General features: G+C 48.0%; 1 protein-coding gene across 16 annotated transcripts in view; it reads left to right on the top strand.

Moving 5' to 3' along the window:
• NRXN2 (neurexin 2) overlaps window positions 1–16229 on the top strand; it is a 2907124-nt gene that overhangs the window by 2497221 nt on the left and 393674 nt on the right. For 6 of the 16 annotated variants that reach the window (XM_040327834.1, XM_040327833.1, XM_040327830.1 and 3 more), the window contains one exon: window positions 15898–15987. The exons of 4 other annotated variants lie outside the window; for them this stretch is intronic. In XM_040327834.1, coding sequence (XP_040183768.1) covers window positions 15898–15987 — 90 coding nt within the window. Of the gene's footprint in view, window positions 1–15855; window positions 15988–16229 lie in introns of all 16 variants that reach the window. 6 more of the 16 variants (XM_040327832.1, XM_040327827.1, XM_040327829.1 and 3 more) reach the window with 1 other exon arrangement.

Here is a 16229-nt window from a genome sequence, read left to right as displayed (position 1 = left end):
GGGGAGGGCTATCGGCAAAGCCTGGAACACATATAACAGTTTGGGCAATATGTCCATTTTCAAGGTGTTCATACGCCCAAACCAGGACACTGGCAGATTCAAGTGGTCCTCAGTAAGGCGCTTAAGTATGGTCAGAAGCGGGCCATGATTGAGGGAATATATCTCCGATAGATTAGCCGGTATCTCTGTCCCCAGATAAGTGACGGATTTGGTCCGCCATTGAAAGGAGAAATTGGATTTCAAGACCGCCAGGTCGGGTTGCGACAATGAGACATTCAGGGCTTCCGTCTTAGATAAGTTAAGTTTATAGTTGCTCAGGGTACCAAACCGGGCAATCTCGGCCAAAATAGATGGGATGGTGACGTGTGGATGTGTGACATATAGTAAGAGATCGTCTGCATATAGGGAGAGTTTGCAATGAGATGAGGGGGTCAGTATTCCCTGTATACTAGGATTCGCCCTGAGCGCCTGTGCCAGATGCTCTATAACTAGAGCAAATAGGAGAGGGGAAGGGGGGCACCCCTGCCTGGTACCGTTTTTTATCAAGAACGTTTCCAACACAACACCATTGACCAACACCGACGCAGAGGGGTTACTATATAGAGACATAACGCGTGCTAACATCTTTGGGCCCAGGCCTATTTGGGCAAGAGTAGACCTCAGGAAGGGCCATCTGACCCTATCAAAGGCCTTTTCCGCATCGCAGGAGAGAAGGCAGGTCGGGATACGGTGACGTTTGGCGTATGCAATTAGATGGATCGTTTTGGTAGTGTTGTCACGAGCCTCTCGGCCCGGAACAAAACCCACCTGGTCGCCATGTATGATTTTAGGGAGTAGGGGGGAGAGGCGCTCCGATAGAATTTTAGTGAATAATTTCAGATCGACATTTAACAAGGAAATTGGCCTGTAGTTGGGGCAAAGTGACTGGTCTTCTCCAGGTTTCGGGATCACTACTATTTGGGCATGTAAGAGGCCTGGGGATGGGCAGAGAGTCTCATCAATGGCATTAAAGGCCTTCACAAGTAGAGGAGAGAGCTGGGGTGCAAATATTTTATAAAACCGGGGGGTGAACCCATCAGGACCAGGACTTTTACCATTTTTTCAATTTCTTAATGGCCAGGAGGAAATCCGCCTCCGTCAGGGGCGTCTCCAGCTCCTCGACCTCTGCCGTCGGAATGGGTGGGAGGGTGGTTTCCTGAACATAAGAAGAGATAGCATCCAGGGAACCAGATCCCTGGGCTGGGGACCCTATGGCCTCGTACAGACAAGAGGATATCCGCTGGAAACGGTCCGCCGGACCGTTTCCAGCGGATAAATCCTCTGGCGGATTTGGATCTGATGGCTGTACACACCATCAGATTTAAATCCCCGCAGAATACATCCGCGGTGACGTGGCCGCACCGTCGCCGCGACGATGACGCAGCGACGTGCGCGACTCTGGAAGGTAAATACTTCCACGCATGCGTCAAATCATGACGCATGCGAGGGATGGGAGCGGACGGACTGATCCGGTGAGTCTGTACAGACGACCGGATCAGTCCGCTGGACTGGATTCCAGCGGATAGATTTTGTAGCATGCTACAAAATTTTTATCCGCTGGGAATCCGTTGGCTGGATTTTTATCCGCCGAAAATTGTCCACTCGGGCCTACACACGACCGGATCTATCCGCTGGAACTGATCCGTGGATAAATCCCAGCGGATAGATCCGGTCGTGTGTACGGGGAGGGGGGAGATTGTATAGGCCCGCAAAAAAAAAACGCCAAAACTCTTCCGCGATCGCCGAGTTATTGTGTGCCTTCCCTCCATTAGAATAAGCAATGAAGGGAATATGCTTCCTAGCCTGACGTGGTTGGAGCGTATTTGCCAAGAGCCTACCGCAATTGTTAGCTTGAGCGTAGTGTGTAAACCGCCCCTTATCCCTGGCCACTAGAGCTCGGTCTGCAAAAATTTGTAAGAGGTCGCTTTGAGCGTTAGCTAAGTCCACTAATTTAGAGGGTTCCGGGGAGAGCTGTAACGGCTACCCGGGCTAATGAGAGGGTATCAGCCGTTGGAGAAGTCCTTTTCCCTGGCAAAGTGCGATATGCAAGTAAAACCGGTACCATTCCATCCCCAAGATCCAGAGAGAGAGAGAGAGTACCCCTTCAAGAACGAGACAAGGCTACGTTTGAAGGGTCAAACAAGACTGTTTTAATGGGACATTTCACCTAGCTTATATGTGCTTACAACTGTTACAGGAACAATGACAATCTCCGCCCCCCCCTTCACACAGATACTTTGAAATAATGACATATCCTTGAATCAATCAGTCTCTAGACGTTCCGGCACCGAGATCCACTTAACATGACCTGGTGTCAGGACCGTTAAGGTAAGTACTCACCGAGGCCGAGATGCTGAGGGCGGCTCACCTTTGCGACCCTGTGCAGACCACTCCCTGGAGTTAGAACAGAGGAGGGACGGCACAAGGAGGCACCTGTGCCGGGAACTGGTAGGCAGACTTGGTGCAGCTGACGAAAACAGGGCAGGTGCAGAGGACTGAGACAGTCGTTGATCAGGCAGGAACAGGCAGGTAAGTCCAGAAGGGATCAACAGGAAACAAAGGCAAATCCGGGTCACAGGCCGTGGGTCAGGAGTTGGAGAGATCAGAGGAAGTCCATGAGAGCAAGCCAAGGTCAAGGGGCAGGAGACAACAGCAAATCCGATAAGCAGGCAGGGGTCAAGTGTAGGAGACGGCAGAGAGTAGTCAAGGTCCAATCCGGGTCAAACAGGTCAGGGTAGTCAGGTTACAAGGTTCTCTCACAGGGTAAAGCTGACAACGAACCAGCAATTAGCAAGGAGGAAGAGGCTGGCTTAAATAGGCCGCACTGGTCACTGATTGGTCCGCAGAAGTACAGGTTCAGAACTAGGCTCCAACGGACAGCAAGCAAAGTAATACTTGAGCAGTGGCTCAAAGGCAAAGAGCTGGACTTATAACGGATAGATCCCAGGTTCAATTCCACCCAGAGCCAACTGGGGAAATGTGACCGCAAAGGGCAGTGCCCTGACACCTGGCCAGGCACATTCCTTTCTCAATAGAATTCAATTAACCTTTAGAACAATACACACTCACAGATGATCACGTTAGCATACACCTGGCAGGAGGCTGTTAACTGGTAATACACAACAGAGCGTCAATTAGCATTTAGCAGTGAAAGAGCTCCTTCTACAATTAACCCTTTGAGCTCAGAATATAATGTGGTAAATCCAATTGTAACAAGTCATGCAGTTCTTTGTAGGCAGAATAGTTCATAGGTCCGTTACAATCGCTTATGTGAATTCTCTAGGGTGGTAATAGTGCTGAGAAGACGAGCAATGTCTATGGTACAAGCTTTCTTTAGCCGGGACCCATGTTGAATGAATTTGCCTCGAAGAACACACTTCAAGGCTTCCTACTTCGTCAAGGAATTAGTCTCGTCTTGGGCGTGGTCAGAATTAAAGTGTGCAATCGTCTGAATGATATCAGCCGTACAGGCCAGATCCGAGAGCAGATTATCATTGAGCCTCCAGGACGACCTGGGTTTGAAGGAAGGGATTTTCGCCAGGGTTAGGTGAACAGGGACGTGATCGGACCATAATTTAATACCAATAGATGCCGTCGGTGAAAGGTCCAGCAGGGACTGTGAGACCAGGAGGTAGTCTAATCTACTGTACGAAGAATGTGTGGGGGAATAATAAGTGTAGTCCCTATCCGATGGGTGCAGGACCCTCCACACATCAGTAAGGGAGAGGTCGGACAACAGGGAGCGCAGCTTGGTCAGGGCAGCTAAGGAGAGCGAGGACTTACCTGTAGATGTGTCCATACGGGGAATCAGAGCAGCATTGAAGTCGCCACCCAGGATCATGTTGGTTGTGCTAAATTTCTTCAAGCAGGAGATCACGGAGGAGAAGAACTGCAGCTGATCCTGGTTGGGAGAGTAAACGTTAGTAATAGTATAAATCATATGTTTATATGACAACTTAAGCATAATATATCTCCCTGAAGGATCAACATAGGTGTCCAGAACGTCTGGCATGAATGAGGAGTGGAAGGCTATTGAAACCTCTTTAGACTTAGCCAGGGGGTTGGTACTATGGAACCAAGTGGGGTAGTGTTTACTGTTAATTTTGGGGAGCGAATCTGATCTAAAATGGGTTTCTTGAAGGAGGACAAAAAGGGAGAAAGAAAGGCGCACCAGCCTCGTGTACTACCGTTTGGCAAATTTTAATGAAAAATAAGAATGATGAAAACTACTCACAAACAAAGGATGATAAAAGGCTTGTCAAACGAAAATTGAAATACCCCTCAAACCACACTCCAGAATGTAGGGGGGGGTGGCGAGGTGCGTTGCTGCTTGGCTGACGCGTTTCGAGGTGTCAGAGACCTCTTCCTCAGAGCCCAGCAGCAGCTGCTGGGCTCTGAGGAAGAGGTCTCTGACACCTCGAAACGCGTCAGCCAAGCAGCAACGCACCTCGCCACCCCCCCCCTACATTCTGGAGTGTGGTTTGAGGGGTATTTCAATTTTCGTTTGACAAACCTTTTATCATCCTTTGTTTGTGAGTAGTTTTCATCATTCTTATTTTTCATTAAAATTTGCCAAACGGTAGTACACGAGGCTGGTGCGCCTTTCTTTCTCCCTTTTTGTCTTCTATCAGGATTCCCCCATCCATGAAGGGCAGCAAGGCCTCTGATACTACGCTTCTTTCTTGACATCCAAAGAGAACTATATGTAGACATTTGATCTATCATCAAGGATCCCACTTGTGCGCAGGAGTTTGTGTGTTTTTTATTCTGCTTCTTGAAGGAGGATCTGGGTGCGAAGTTTATGAAAATGGTATAAGATCTGTCTCCTTTTCTCCGGTACGTTGAGGCCCCGGCATTTCAGGGAGGAAATCTTCAGGGCGGTAGGGGTAGCCATAGGAAGCACAAGGGGGGGAACAGAGGGGCGTCAGGGAGAGGCAAGCACACCACGGGAGGGAGTTGGGAGGGGAGAGGAGGGGGGGTATGAGCAAGGGGCCCAGAGAGAGAAGAGAAACAAAGAAAAGAAGAAAAGAAGAGAGACCAAAAAGAAACATTGTGGCCCCGAGGACCGCACTAAACTTGTTGCTAGCCACATTCCAGCTGGTGCCATAATGGCAGATGAATATCCTAAGTGGGGAAACGTGGTCAGCGCACAGCGAGATGCCCGCACACACCACAAGCATAGAATTAGATAAACAATAAAAAAATGTACGACAAATTGAGCATTCTGGGATCCCCCGGGCAGCAGAAAAAAAGTATGCAGCACCATCAGACCTGGGGTGTTGAAGCCCCTGTCCGTAATCCTATATTCATGCCACCCGGGGGGCCCCAGTCAACATACATATACACACCAAATGCAGCCCCAGTATAAAACCAAGGCATATTCCGGGCAGGGGAGGGGGTGGGGGGAGGGAAGGAGGGCGAGTAAGGGCTGGGAGAGCCCTCCTAACAACGAGGGTCAAGGCTGAACCCGGGGATGAGAGGCCAGAGCAAATCTGGGGATAAAAGCAAACATGGGGAAATTAGACAGTCCTGGATCATATACAGTAAAAGAAACATTACTATGAGAAGGCACTTCAGGGACAGTCAATGGTGCAATGCGCTAACCAATTTCAAACCAAAAAGTTCGCCGGGAAACAGTTCAGCCGACCTATACCCTAAATAAGGGAAAACAGAGAGAAAAAAAAAGGGAAAATCAGAGAGAGGGCTCTGCCCTCAATCAGCGGGTGGTAAAGGGGCTTCCGCCCTGGAGCGTCTCGGTTTCTTGGCCTGTCTCCTCCACCCGGAGGAGGGTTGGAATCCAGGAGTTGCGGCCTTTAGCGGCCAGTCCGGCAGGGGTATCTGCGGCAGTTCAAAGGTGCCCAAGAACTTGGGGAGATCTCCGAGGGTTCGGAAGACGGCTGACTTTCCATCGTGGGATGCTGAAAGTTGAAAAGGGAAACCCCATCGGTACCTGATTTGTTTAGCTTGTAGTGCTCCGGTCAGGGGCTTCAGTGATCTGCGGAGATCTAAAGTCAGTTTAGATACATCTGGCAGAAGGTGAATGCGGACTTCATCAAAATAAATGGATTCCTGCGTGCGAGCAGCCTGCATAATGGCATCCTTGATAGCGTAAAAATGAACTCTGCAGATCACATCTCTGGGATAATCTGGATTGGGGTTCCTAGGCCCCAGGGCTCTGTGGATCCGATCAAGCTCTATTGGGTCTTCTTTATCCTTCTGCAGCAGTTCATTAAATATACCAATAACTACAGGAGCCAGATCCTTGATTTCAACTGTTTCAGGGAGGCCTCGGACACGTATGTTATTGCGTCTGGCCCTATTCTCCTGTTCGTCCTGGGAAAGCATGAGCTGCTGGATCTGGGCAGTGTGTTCATTCAGGATAACCTCATGAGCCTGCAGCGTGGAGACTGTTTCTTCCACACTGTGTTCCACCTCCTCCAGTCTATTTGTAACATCCCTCCTGAGCTCAGATATTTCCTGCTTATACGAGCACTCCATCCTCTGTACACAGGCCTCAAAGTCATGTCTGGTTGGCAAGGCCTTGATGTAGGCCTCAAGATCCCAGCCCCCATAGGAGCGATGGGAGTCAGGGGAATGGCAAGCTGAGCGGGTCGAGTCCGCATCCGACTCAGGAGGAGAGATGGCTCTGTCTGGTTCTCTTAGCCAAAGAGGACTTTTGGGAGCCATGGGAGGCCGAGTTTGTCCCTGCAGAACGGGCCGCCGCCATCTATATCTATGCTTTTTGCTGTGTGCCGGTAAAGACTCATACTCACACATTCGCGGCCTAGATGCTGCAGCTGAGTCGCCTAAAATCACTATTATTGTTCTGTTTCTGTTCTGTTACCTTTAGTCGCATCGAGACTTCACCCATGCAGTGTGCACGAGGCGGGGCAAGATGTTTGAGCACCTGATGGCGATTGTCCTGTTCTATTATTTACCAGTTAATAATTCTAATATCTATATTACTTCTACTTGTGCAGAGTAGACCTTTAGGCACCTGTTATGTTTTATAAAGGGCCACGGCCCGACTGTTTTCATATTTAAATCCATTTTTTTTATTCATCGCACACTTATTTCCACGAGATTTAAGTGCAGCTGTCAGATCCTTAGTGCGTCTCTCTCAATCCCACATAGTGTATCGGGATAGGATAATTGAGTTCATCCCGCTATACTAACTTGGGTTCTCTAAGACGTTGTATACGTCCATTAGAAGTGTAACCCTCATTCTCTCCACACTCAATTCTGAATATCTCCTTAATTTCCTTCTCTTCTTTCTATCTCTTCTATCCCACTTTATGGTTCACACGTTAAGATTTGTTGGTGGTTTCTGTGACTAACCAGTTCTTTTTTTTTTTGGAGTCGTTGTACTGGTCTGGGGAACATCTCTTGCTGCAACCCCGTACCATGGCATACTCTGACCTGGGACACACCCCTACGGTGATTTCCCACAATGTTAGAGGCCTAAACATTCCCGAAAACGGTCTACCCTGCTGAGGGAACTCAAAAAAGGTAGGCCCAGTTTTTTTTCTGCAAGAAATACATTTTAAAACGAATAGAAGACAGAAAGTCACCGCTCCAGGTGGGTCTACTATATGGTCATGCACTGGTACAGGATTCCAAGGGTGCTGGCGGTGCACTAGGCAAGCATAAAGGTTGAATGAAGGATGGATGGCCGCACTCCAAAAACCGTACAGGTTGTCTTTTATTAAATGAACAGCAAAAGCATTACCAGATCACAGCAACAGAAACAGGGGAGAGCCGACGTTTCGCACACAATCAGTGCTTATTCATAGCTTATTATTAATAAAAGACAACCTGTACGGTTTTTGGAGTGCGGCCATCCATCCTTCATTCAACCTTTACATTTTAAAACGAACCAGGTTTTCGAGGCTCACCGACTCCTACTTTATAAGGCACACCACGCTACCAATGACACGTCCAAATCCAAAGGGGTCTCGATTCTGGTCAGTAAAACAGCCTCATTCGAATTAAATGACAAAGTAGTTAACCCCGGGGGCAGATTTATTTTTATTAAAGGGAAATGTGATGGGTTCCCCATCACTTTAGCGAATGCCTATTTTCCTAACACCTCACATCAGACGTTCTGCCAAAAACTGATCAGGGACCTAAAGGGTTTTTGCTCAGGTAGACTAATCCTTGGAGGTGATTTCAATGTCCCTCTTCATCCCTTAGGCCCCGTACACACGACCGGATCGATCCGCTGGGATTGATCCGCGGATCAGTTCCAGCAGAAAGATCTGGTCGTGTGTACGGCCTAGTGGACATTTTCAGGCGGATAAAAATCCAGCCGACGGATTTTCAGCGGATAAAAATTTCTTAGCATGCTAAGAAATCTATCCACTGGAATCCTGTCCACCGGACTTATCCGGTCGTCTGTACAGACTCACCAGATAAGTCCGTACGATCCCATCCAACGCATGCGTCGTAATGATTCGACGAATACGTGGAAGTATTTACCTTCCAGGGTCGCGCACGTCGCCGCGTCATCATCGCGGCGACGGCGCGGCCACGTCACCGCGGATGTATTCCGCTGGGATTTTGATCTGATGGTGTGTACAGCCATCAGATCAAAATCCGCCAGAGGATTTATCCGCTGGAAACGGTCCTCTCGTGTGTACAAGGCCTTAGAGGACACGTCTTCAGGGAAGACGTATATAACGAATCTTGAAAAAAATTGAATCCCTTTTACACTCACTTGACTTGATTGACACATGGCGCTTTCTTCATCCAGATGACAAAGATTTCACCTTTTATTCTGCCCCCCATAATAGATACTCCAGAATCGACTACATATTCATCTCACGGCATGATCTCCAAGCTGTCTCAGGAGCCCACATACAGACCCTCTCAGATCACACCCCTGTCTCCCTAGCCTTTAAATTTCACCGTGCCCCCTGCCAGACCTAGCATGTGGAGACTAAACTCCTCCCTGCTAACAGACCCAACCGTGCTTCCCAAATTGAATTCAGCATTACTTGAGTACTTTAGGAACAATGTTTCCCCAGATGCGGACCCCTTAATGGTGTTGGGAGGCCCACAAATGTTCCATCAGAGGGGAATTAATTAAAATAGGTACGCAAAAAAAGAGAGAGAGGGAAAAGAAAATTTCACATCTTTGACGACTTGTTCTGCAGAGGAGCTACTAGAGGCTAGGAAAACTATCTAGCTAATTTTAGACACCAAAACTAAACGATTCCTGTTCTTTCAGAGAAAAATATACTATGAACACAGTGATAAACCAGGCAATCTGTTGGCAAGAGCTCTTAAGTCCTCGGTCTTAAATTGCAACATTCTGGGTATACAAAATAAGGATGGTAAGGTCGATAGAGAAACAGACAATATAGCGCAGCATTTCCAAGAGTTCTATACTAACCTATATAATCTTCCGATTCAACATAGTCCAACCAATGCCACTGGCACTAGATTACAGGCTATACAGGAATACCTGAAAGATTCTTCCTTACCAACACTTAAACCTGAAGATGTCTCCATCCTCGAAAAGCCTTATAGATACATCAGAAATCAGATTAGACATCATAGACTTTAAAACGGGTGAAAGTCCTGGACCTGACGGGTTTAGTGCCATATACTACAAGAGATTTACTGACATTCTAATTACTCTCCTTAGTGACGCCCTGAACTTCTAATTGAAGCCAAGAGCTATACCCACTGATTTTTTTATCTGCATACATCACAGTTTTGCCAAAACCAGGTAAAGATCCACTATAATGCGTGAGCTACAGGCCAATTTCTTTATTAAACCTGGACGTCAAACTGATGGCAAAAATTGTTGCCAACAGGTTGAGACCCTTGCTTCAGTACTTGATAGGACCTAGCCAGGTGGGTTTCATGCCGGGTAGGGAGGCCAAAGAAAATGTTACCAAGTCCCTTAACCTCATCCATGTAGCCCATGAGCGAAAAATCAAGGACTTTCTCCTATCAACGGATGCCGAGAAGGCCTTCGATTGAGTAGCATGGGATTATATGCTAGAAACCTGTAGACACATTGGTTTGGGTTCTCACATGTTGATGTGGATATTCTCACTCTACAAGAATCTGTCAGGAGAGTATAGTAGACCAGTACTGTGTGACTGCACAGAGGAGACCCACAATGTATGCGGTGAAGTTAAAAGGGTGTTTATTAACAAATAAATGAAGACAACCAGTGCGTAACAAAATAGCATATACAATCAGGGGAAATACCGTATTCATAAACAAAGCCAGGCCGAGGTCATACACAGGGGAAGTCAGCAGATGGGTGAGGATGGGAACACAGCGGATCAGGGAGCGGATGGATGGACAGGCTGCGGGGCAGGAATCCAAGAGGGAACAGGAATCAGGACACAGGGAGGACAAGTCCAGGCAGGGATCAAGGATCAGGATCAGGTCCAGAAATCAGGGTCAAATACAAGCTCAGGTCCAGGAGGTATGACGATACCAGGGCGAGGAGTGATTACACACGCCGGGTATTTATAGAGGCGTGCTGATTGCATTCAGGTCACACCTGAACGCAGGAAGGGCTGTGTGCTCCACACTGCTAAGAACGCCCCGCTGGTGGACGCCAGTACTGCAGCCCAAGGATAACATAGCAGTAACACCAGCAGGGGGAACCTTCCCTGACAGTACCCCCCCCCCAAAGGAGCGGCCTCCGGACGCTCCAATTAGATGTTGCTGGGGAAAGTCCGTGGTGTCAAGCTGGGCAGCAGATAAAGTCACATCAGGTTGGGCCGGATGAAAGTCCATGACTTTTAACAGGGCAAAGTGCAGCTCAAGCTGGGCAGCGGGTACAGAAATCTTAAGTTGGGCAAAAAGTACATCAAGCTGGGATGCAGATAAGGGCAAATCAAGCTGGGCAGCAGACTCCGGGTCGTCGAGCTGGGCAGCAGGCTCCGGGTCGTCGAGCTGGGCAGCAGGCTCCGGGACGTCGAGCTGGGCAGCAGGCTCCGGGACGTCGAGCTGGGCAGCAGGCTCCGGGTCGTCGAGCTGGGCAGCAGGCTCCGGGTCGTCGAGCTGGGCAGCAGGCTCCGGGTCGTCGAGCTGGGCAGCAGGCTCCGGGTCGTCGAGCTGGACAGCAAAATCCGGGTCGTCGAGCTGGGCAGCAAGCTCCGGGTCGTCGAGCTGGGCAGCAGGCTCCGGGTCGTCGAGCTGGGCAGCAGGCTCCGGGACGTCGAGCTGGGCAGCAAACTCTGGGTCGTCGAGCTGGGCAGCGGGCAGGGACACCTCAGACTGGGCAGCGGATGGCACTGAAACAGGCAGGGCAGATGGCGCTGAAACAGGCAGGGCAGATGGCACTGAAACAGGCAGGGCAGATGGCACTGAAACAGCAACTTCAGGCTGGCAAACTGGCACAGCAACTTCAGGCTGGCAAACTGGCACAGCAACTTCAGGCTGGCAAACTGGCACAGCAACTTCAGGCTGGCAAACTGGCACAGCAACTTCAGGCTGGCAAACTGGCACAGCAACTTCAGGCTGGCAAACTGGCACAGCAACTTCAGGCTGGCAAACTGGCACAGCAACTTCAGGCTGGCAAACTGGCACAGCAACTTCAGGCTGGCAAACTGGCACAGAAACTTCAGGTTGGCAAACTGGCACAGGAACTTCAGGCTGGCAAACTGGCACAGGAACTTCAGGTTGGCAAACTGGCACAGGAACTTCAGGCTGGCATACAGGATCAGGCTGGCAAACTGGCCGCATAGCAGGTAGAGGTTTGGCAGAATCAGGTTCAGCTGGCATGCAAGCAGACTGGAGCAGGTTGGTTGGTGTGGAGACAGGTTGGGTTACTGGCAGGATCATCTTGGTTGGGAAAAACTTTCGTTTTTTCTTGGGCTTAGCCACAGAAGCTCTGTAGGTAAGGGGTGCAGCGGACTGGAAAGGAGGATTGGGATATGGCAGAGTAGAGGGAACAGTAGCTGGGGGAAGTTTTTGTGGGTTAGTAGGCGGCTGAGAAGAGACAGGTGGGTTGTATGCAGGATAGGTACAGGGAGCAGAGACTGGATATTGGTATCTGGTGGGAAGCAGTGCATACTGAGCTTCAACTGGGGTTGCCATTGGTGATGGACAGATGGATCTTTGGGAAGGTGAGTGGTTAATGGCAGGGCTGGAAACAGGTGGATTTGCTGGAATCAGGAGATCTGACCAGGCCTGCAGCACAGGCTGAACAAAAGCAGATTCACACACACCTTGTCTAATCAGAGACTGCACTGAACTAATGCACTCAGACAACTTCTGCTGGGAACAAGAGGAATAATGTTCATCAAAAGAAACTGGATCATCCTCTAATAACCATATCAAGGATTCAACTTGGTCATGACTGAAGGGGGGAGAGAAATCGTCACTGCCATCAGGAATAAATGACAGGGCTGGCTTTACACACAAACGGATTAATGCCTGAACATCATCATAAGACATATAACCCTGATCCACCATGGAATGGGCTGATCGGATGGTTTCCATCAGCTGGTCACTTGTCCATCCCTCAAAAACCTGGCGACAATACTCCTCATCCTCCTCTGCCAGCAGAGAAAAGTAAGTGATTTCATTGAAATCCATCTTCAAAAAAACGCACCGCAACAGGATGGTTCCTCAATGCAGGCACGTCTGGTCAGGGAGGGCCCTGGTATACTGTCAGGAGAGTATAGTAGACCAGTACTGTGTGACTGCACAGAGGAGACCCACAATGTATGCGGTGAAGTTAAAAGGGTGTTTATTAACAAATAAATGAAGACAACCAGTGCGTAACAAAATAGCATATACAATCAGGGGAAATACCGTATTCATAAACAAAGCCAGGCCGAGGTCATACACAGGGGAAGTCAGCAGATGGGTGAGGATGGGAACACAGCGGATCAGGGAGCGGATGGATGGACAGGCTGCGGGGCAGGAATCCAAGAGGGAACAGGAATCAGGACACAGGGAGGACAAGTCCAGGCAGGGATCAAGGATCAGGATCAGGTCCAGAAATCAGGGTCAAATACAAGCTCAGGTCCAGGAGGTATGACGATACCAGGGCGAGGAGTGATTACACACGCCGGGTATTTATAGAGGCGTGCTGATTGCATTCAGGTCACACCTGAACGCAGGAAGGGCTGTGTGCTCCACACTGCTAAGAACGCCCCGCTGGTGGACGCCAGTACTGCAGCCCAAGGATAACATAGCAGTAACACCAGCAGGGGGAACCTTCCCTGACAGAATCCCTCGGCTAAACTCAAAAGAAACGGTTCCCTTCCAAACAGGGTATATATCAAAAATGGAACTAGACAGGGCTGTCCATTGTCGCCCTTACTTTTTATAATTTCTTTGGAACCATTTATTAGGCGAATTTGGGCTAATAGCTCGGTTAGGGGATTTCAACTGGCAGGGCAGGAGTTCAAGATTGCCGATTACGTAAATGACTTCCTCTTTTTCTTGACAGAGCCACACATTTCAATACCCTCCCTTCTTGGGGAGTTTTCAATATATGGCCACATATCTAATCTCAAAATAAATTACTCAAAATCTGAAGCGATGAATATTACTCTACCAGATCCCGAAATGAAAGCTGTGCAAGATAACAACTCCTTCACTTGGGTAACACCCGCCATCAAATACCTTGGGATTTGGCTAACTCCCAGGCTCTTGTCAATCTTTATCCGCTACTTTACCCCTCTACTTAAAAGTACTGAGAGTGACTTGCGTGCATGGAATCCTGGCCAGTTTTCATGGCTTGGTAGTTCCGCTATCGGTAAGATGACGGTTCTGCCAAAAGTTTTATATTCACTTTGCACTCTCCCTATTTAAATACCCCAGAGTTTCTTTAAGACCCTCCATTCAATTCAAATGAAATTTATCTGGGCCCATAAACCACTGTGCATAAAATCATCCCTGCTAACCAGACCCAAAATCCTTCATTTGTTTTTAGTGTGCTTAACATGTTTTATGATATTCATGTTGCACTTATGATGCAGTTTCCATACTTGCTTGTACGTTTTATTTTCTTCAATAAACTTTGATGTAAAAAAATAAAACACACTACACAGGTTTTTAAAGTAATTTATTAGGCAGCTCCAGGTCTCTTCCAACTTCTTCTTCCCTCTCCAGCTCCTCTGCCTCCTCCGCTGATGTCTTCTTGCCTTCTCTGGTTCTTCTCCCCTCTCCAGCTCCTCTGCCTCCTCCGCTGATGTCTTCTTGCCCTCTCTGGTTCTTCTCCCCTCTCCGGCTCTTCTCCGCTTTCTCCGGTTCTTCTCCCTCTGTCTTTTCCAGGTATCCTCTGCTATCTTCTGCTCTTTTGCCCATTTTTTTGCTTGTTTTTGCCCTGCCTTCTCCATTGTCTTCTTCCCCCTGCACTTACCCCATACTCATTCACATAGGGTGGGGGTCGGGATCTGGGGGCCCCCCTTATTAAAGGGGGCTCCCAGATTCCTATAAGCCCCCCACCCGCAGACCCTGACAACCAACAGCCAGGGTTGTCTGGAAGAGGCCCTTGTCCTCAACATGGGGACAAGGTGCTTTGGGGTGGGGGGGCGCAGGGCCCCCCTGCACCAAAGCTCCCAACCCCCCATGTTGAGGGCATGCGGCCCGGTATAGTTCTGGAGGGAGGGCACTCGCTCGTCCCCACCCCCTTTCCTGACCGACCAGGATGCATGCTCGAAAAAAGGGTCTGGTATGGACTTTGGGGGGACCCCACGCTGTTTTTTTTGGCGTAGGGGGTTCTACTTAAAATCCAGGGCCTGATATGCTCTTAGAGGGGGAGCCCATGCCATTTTTATTTATTTGGCGTGCGGTTCCACCTCAAGATCTTCAGAGCAAGTCGCATGCCAAAGGCGGATCAGGCAAGACGATGATCCGACTTCAGTGATATTCAATGGGCTGAAATAGGATCAAAGTTGGTCCAAAGTAGTACAGGGAGCATTTTCAAAGTCGGACTGACTTGTGTCGGACCAGTTAAGATGGCTCCCATAGGGAAACATTGATTTCCACATGTCATGCGACGTGAACTCCCAATGTCGGAGTGTTTTGTTGTACCAGTGTGAACCCAGCCTTAGGGATTAAGTAGTCCAGTTAGCCAGAGAGAGTTATTACAGTCAATGTGGAGACCGATTTTGGTTCTAACCAAACTAAGGGAGGTTGTAACTTCCTTTTGTGTCCTGTCTGATGCTGAACCCCTGTGTGGGAAATCTGTGTGTAGTTGGAGGGGTTTTGGAGGGTTCTTCTTGAGTTCCAGCACCCATTGCTTGAGAAAAAAAGATCTGTGTATATGTGTGTGTGTGTGTGTATATATATACACACACACATATATATATATATATATATATATATTTTTTTTTTCCATCTGAGATCTGCTGAATTTTGATTTAGCTAAAAAGCAGTGTTATAGTTATTTATATAATATTTAAGTTATTTGAAGCACTATTAATTTATTACATGTACTTTTATAGTGCTGACAATTTTGTGCTTTACATATTAGTCATTACATCATATACTGTACATCCCTGCCATCAAGGAGCTTACAATCCCTACCTCACATGCATACATACACATCCTAAGGCCAGGGCAGCATCCTTGTTGGGATTCATTTACTTTAGATTTGAACTAGGGGATCTTTATCTTTCATTTATATGTATTTTTTATTTAGTAAAGGACTTCATGATGGACTATAACAGCTGATTTCCCATTTCTTGCAATCCAAACTTAAAAATGTTCTTGGTGTGTTAGTAAATGGGGGCATGTTTGGACTAATCTATTTAAATCTCTCTTAACCATTTGTTAACCTCTGTAAATGTTCCATTAACTGTTAACTTCTAACCTTTCACCTTTCAGATTCTAATTCCTCTAATGTTGTTTTATTAAAACTCTATAAAGGGAACCCAGATAGTGAAAGACTGGCACTTGCCCGTCAGCGCATCCCCTACCGCCTGGGTCGTGTTGTAGACGAGTGGCTGCTAGACAAAGGTAATTTCTATGGGGACTGGGAAGTTAGCTTAAAGTGAGAAGGTGAAGAGAATTCTTAAAAGTAACACTCACTACGTATAGCGGTCACTTAATTTTGTTTATGATTGTCCCATTTTTCTCCAGTTTAATTTTTTTTAGCTACTTGCATTACAGATGATTCTAGCATTATACAGGATTTTTAGTATGTAGAAAAGGATTTCTAAAGGAAGCTTTGAGTTCATATTTAAGGACTTAATTTTTTT

This window comes from Rana temporaria, chromosome 11, assembly GCF_905171775.1.
Source record: "Rana temporaria chromosome 11, aRanTem1.1, whole genome shotgun sequence".
NCBI lineage: Eukaryota > Metazoa > Chordata > Amphibia > Anura > Ranidae > Rana > Rana temporaria.
This window is presented reverse-complemented; position numbering and strand designations above follow the sequence as displayed.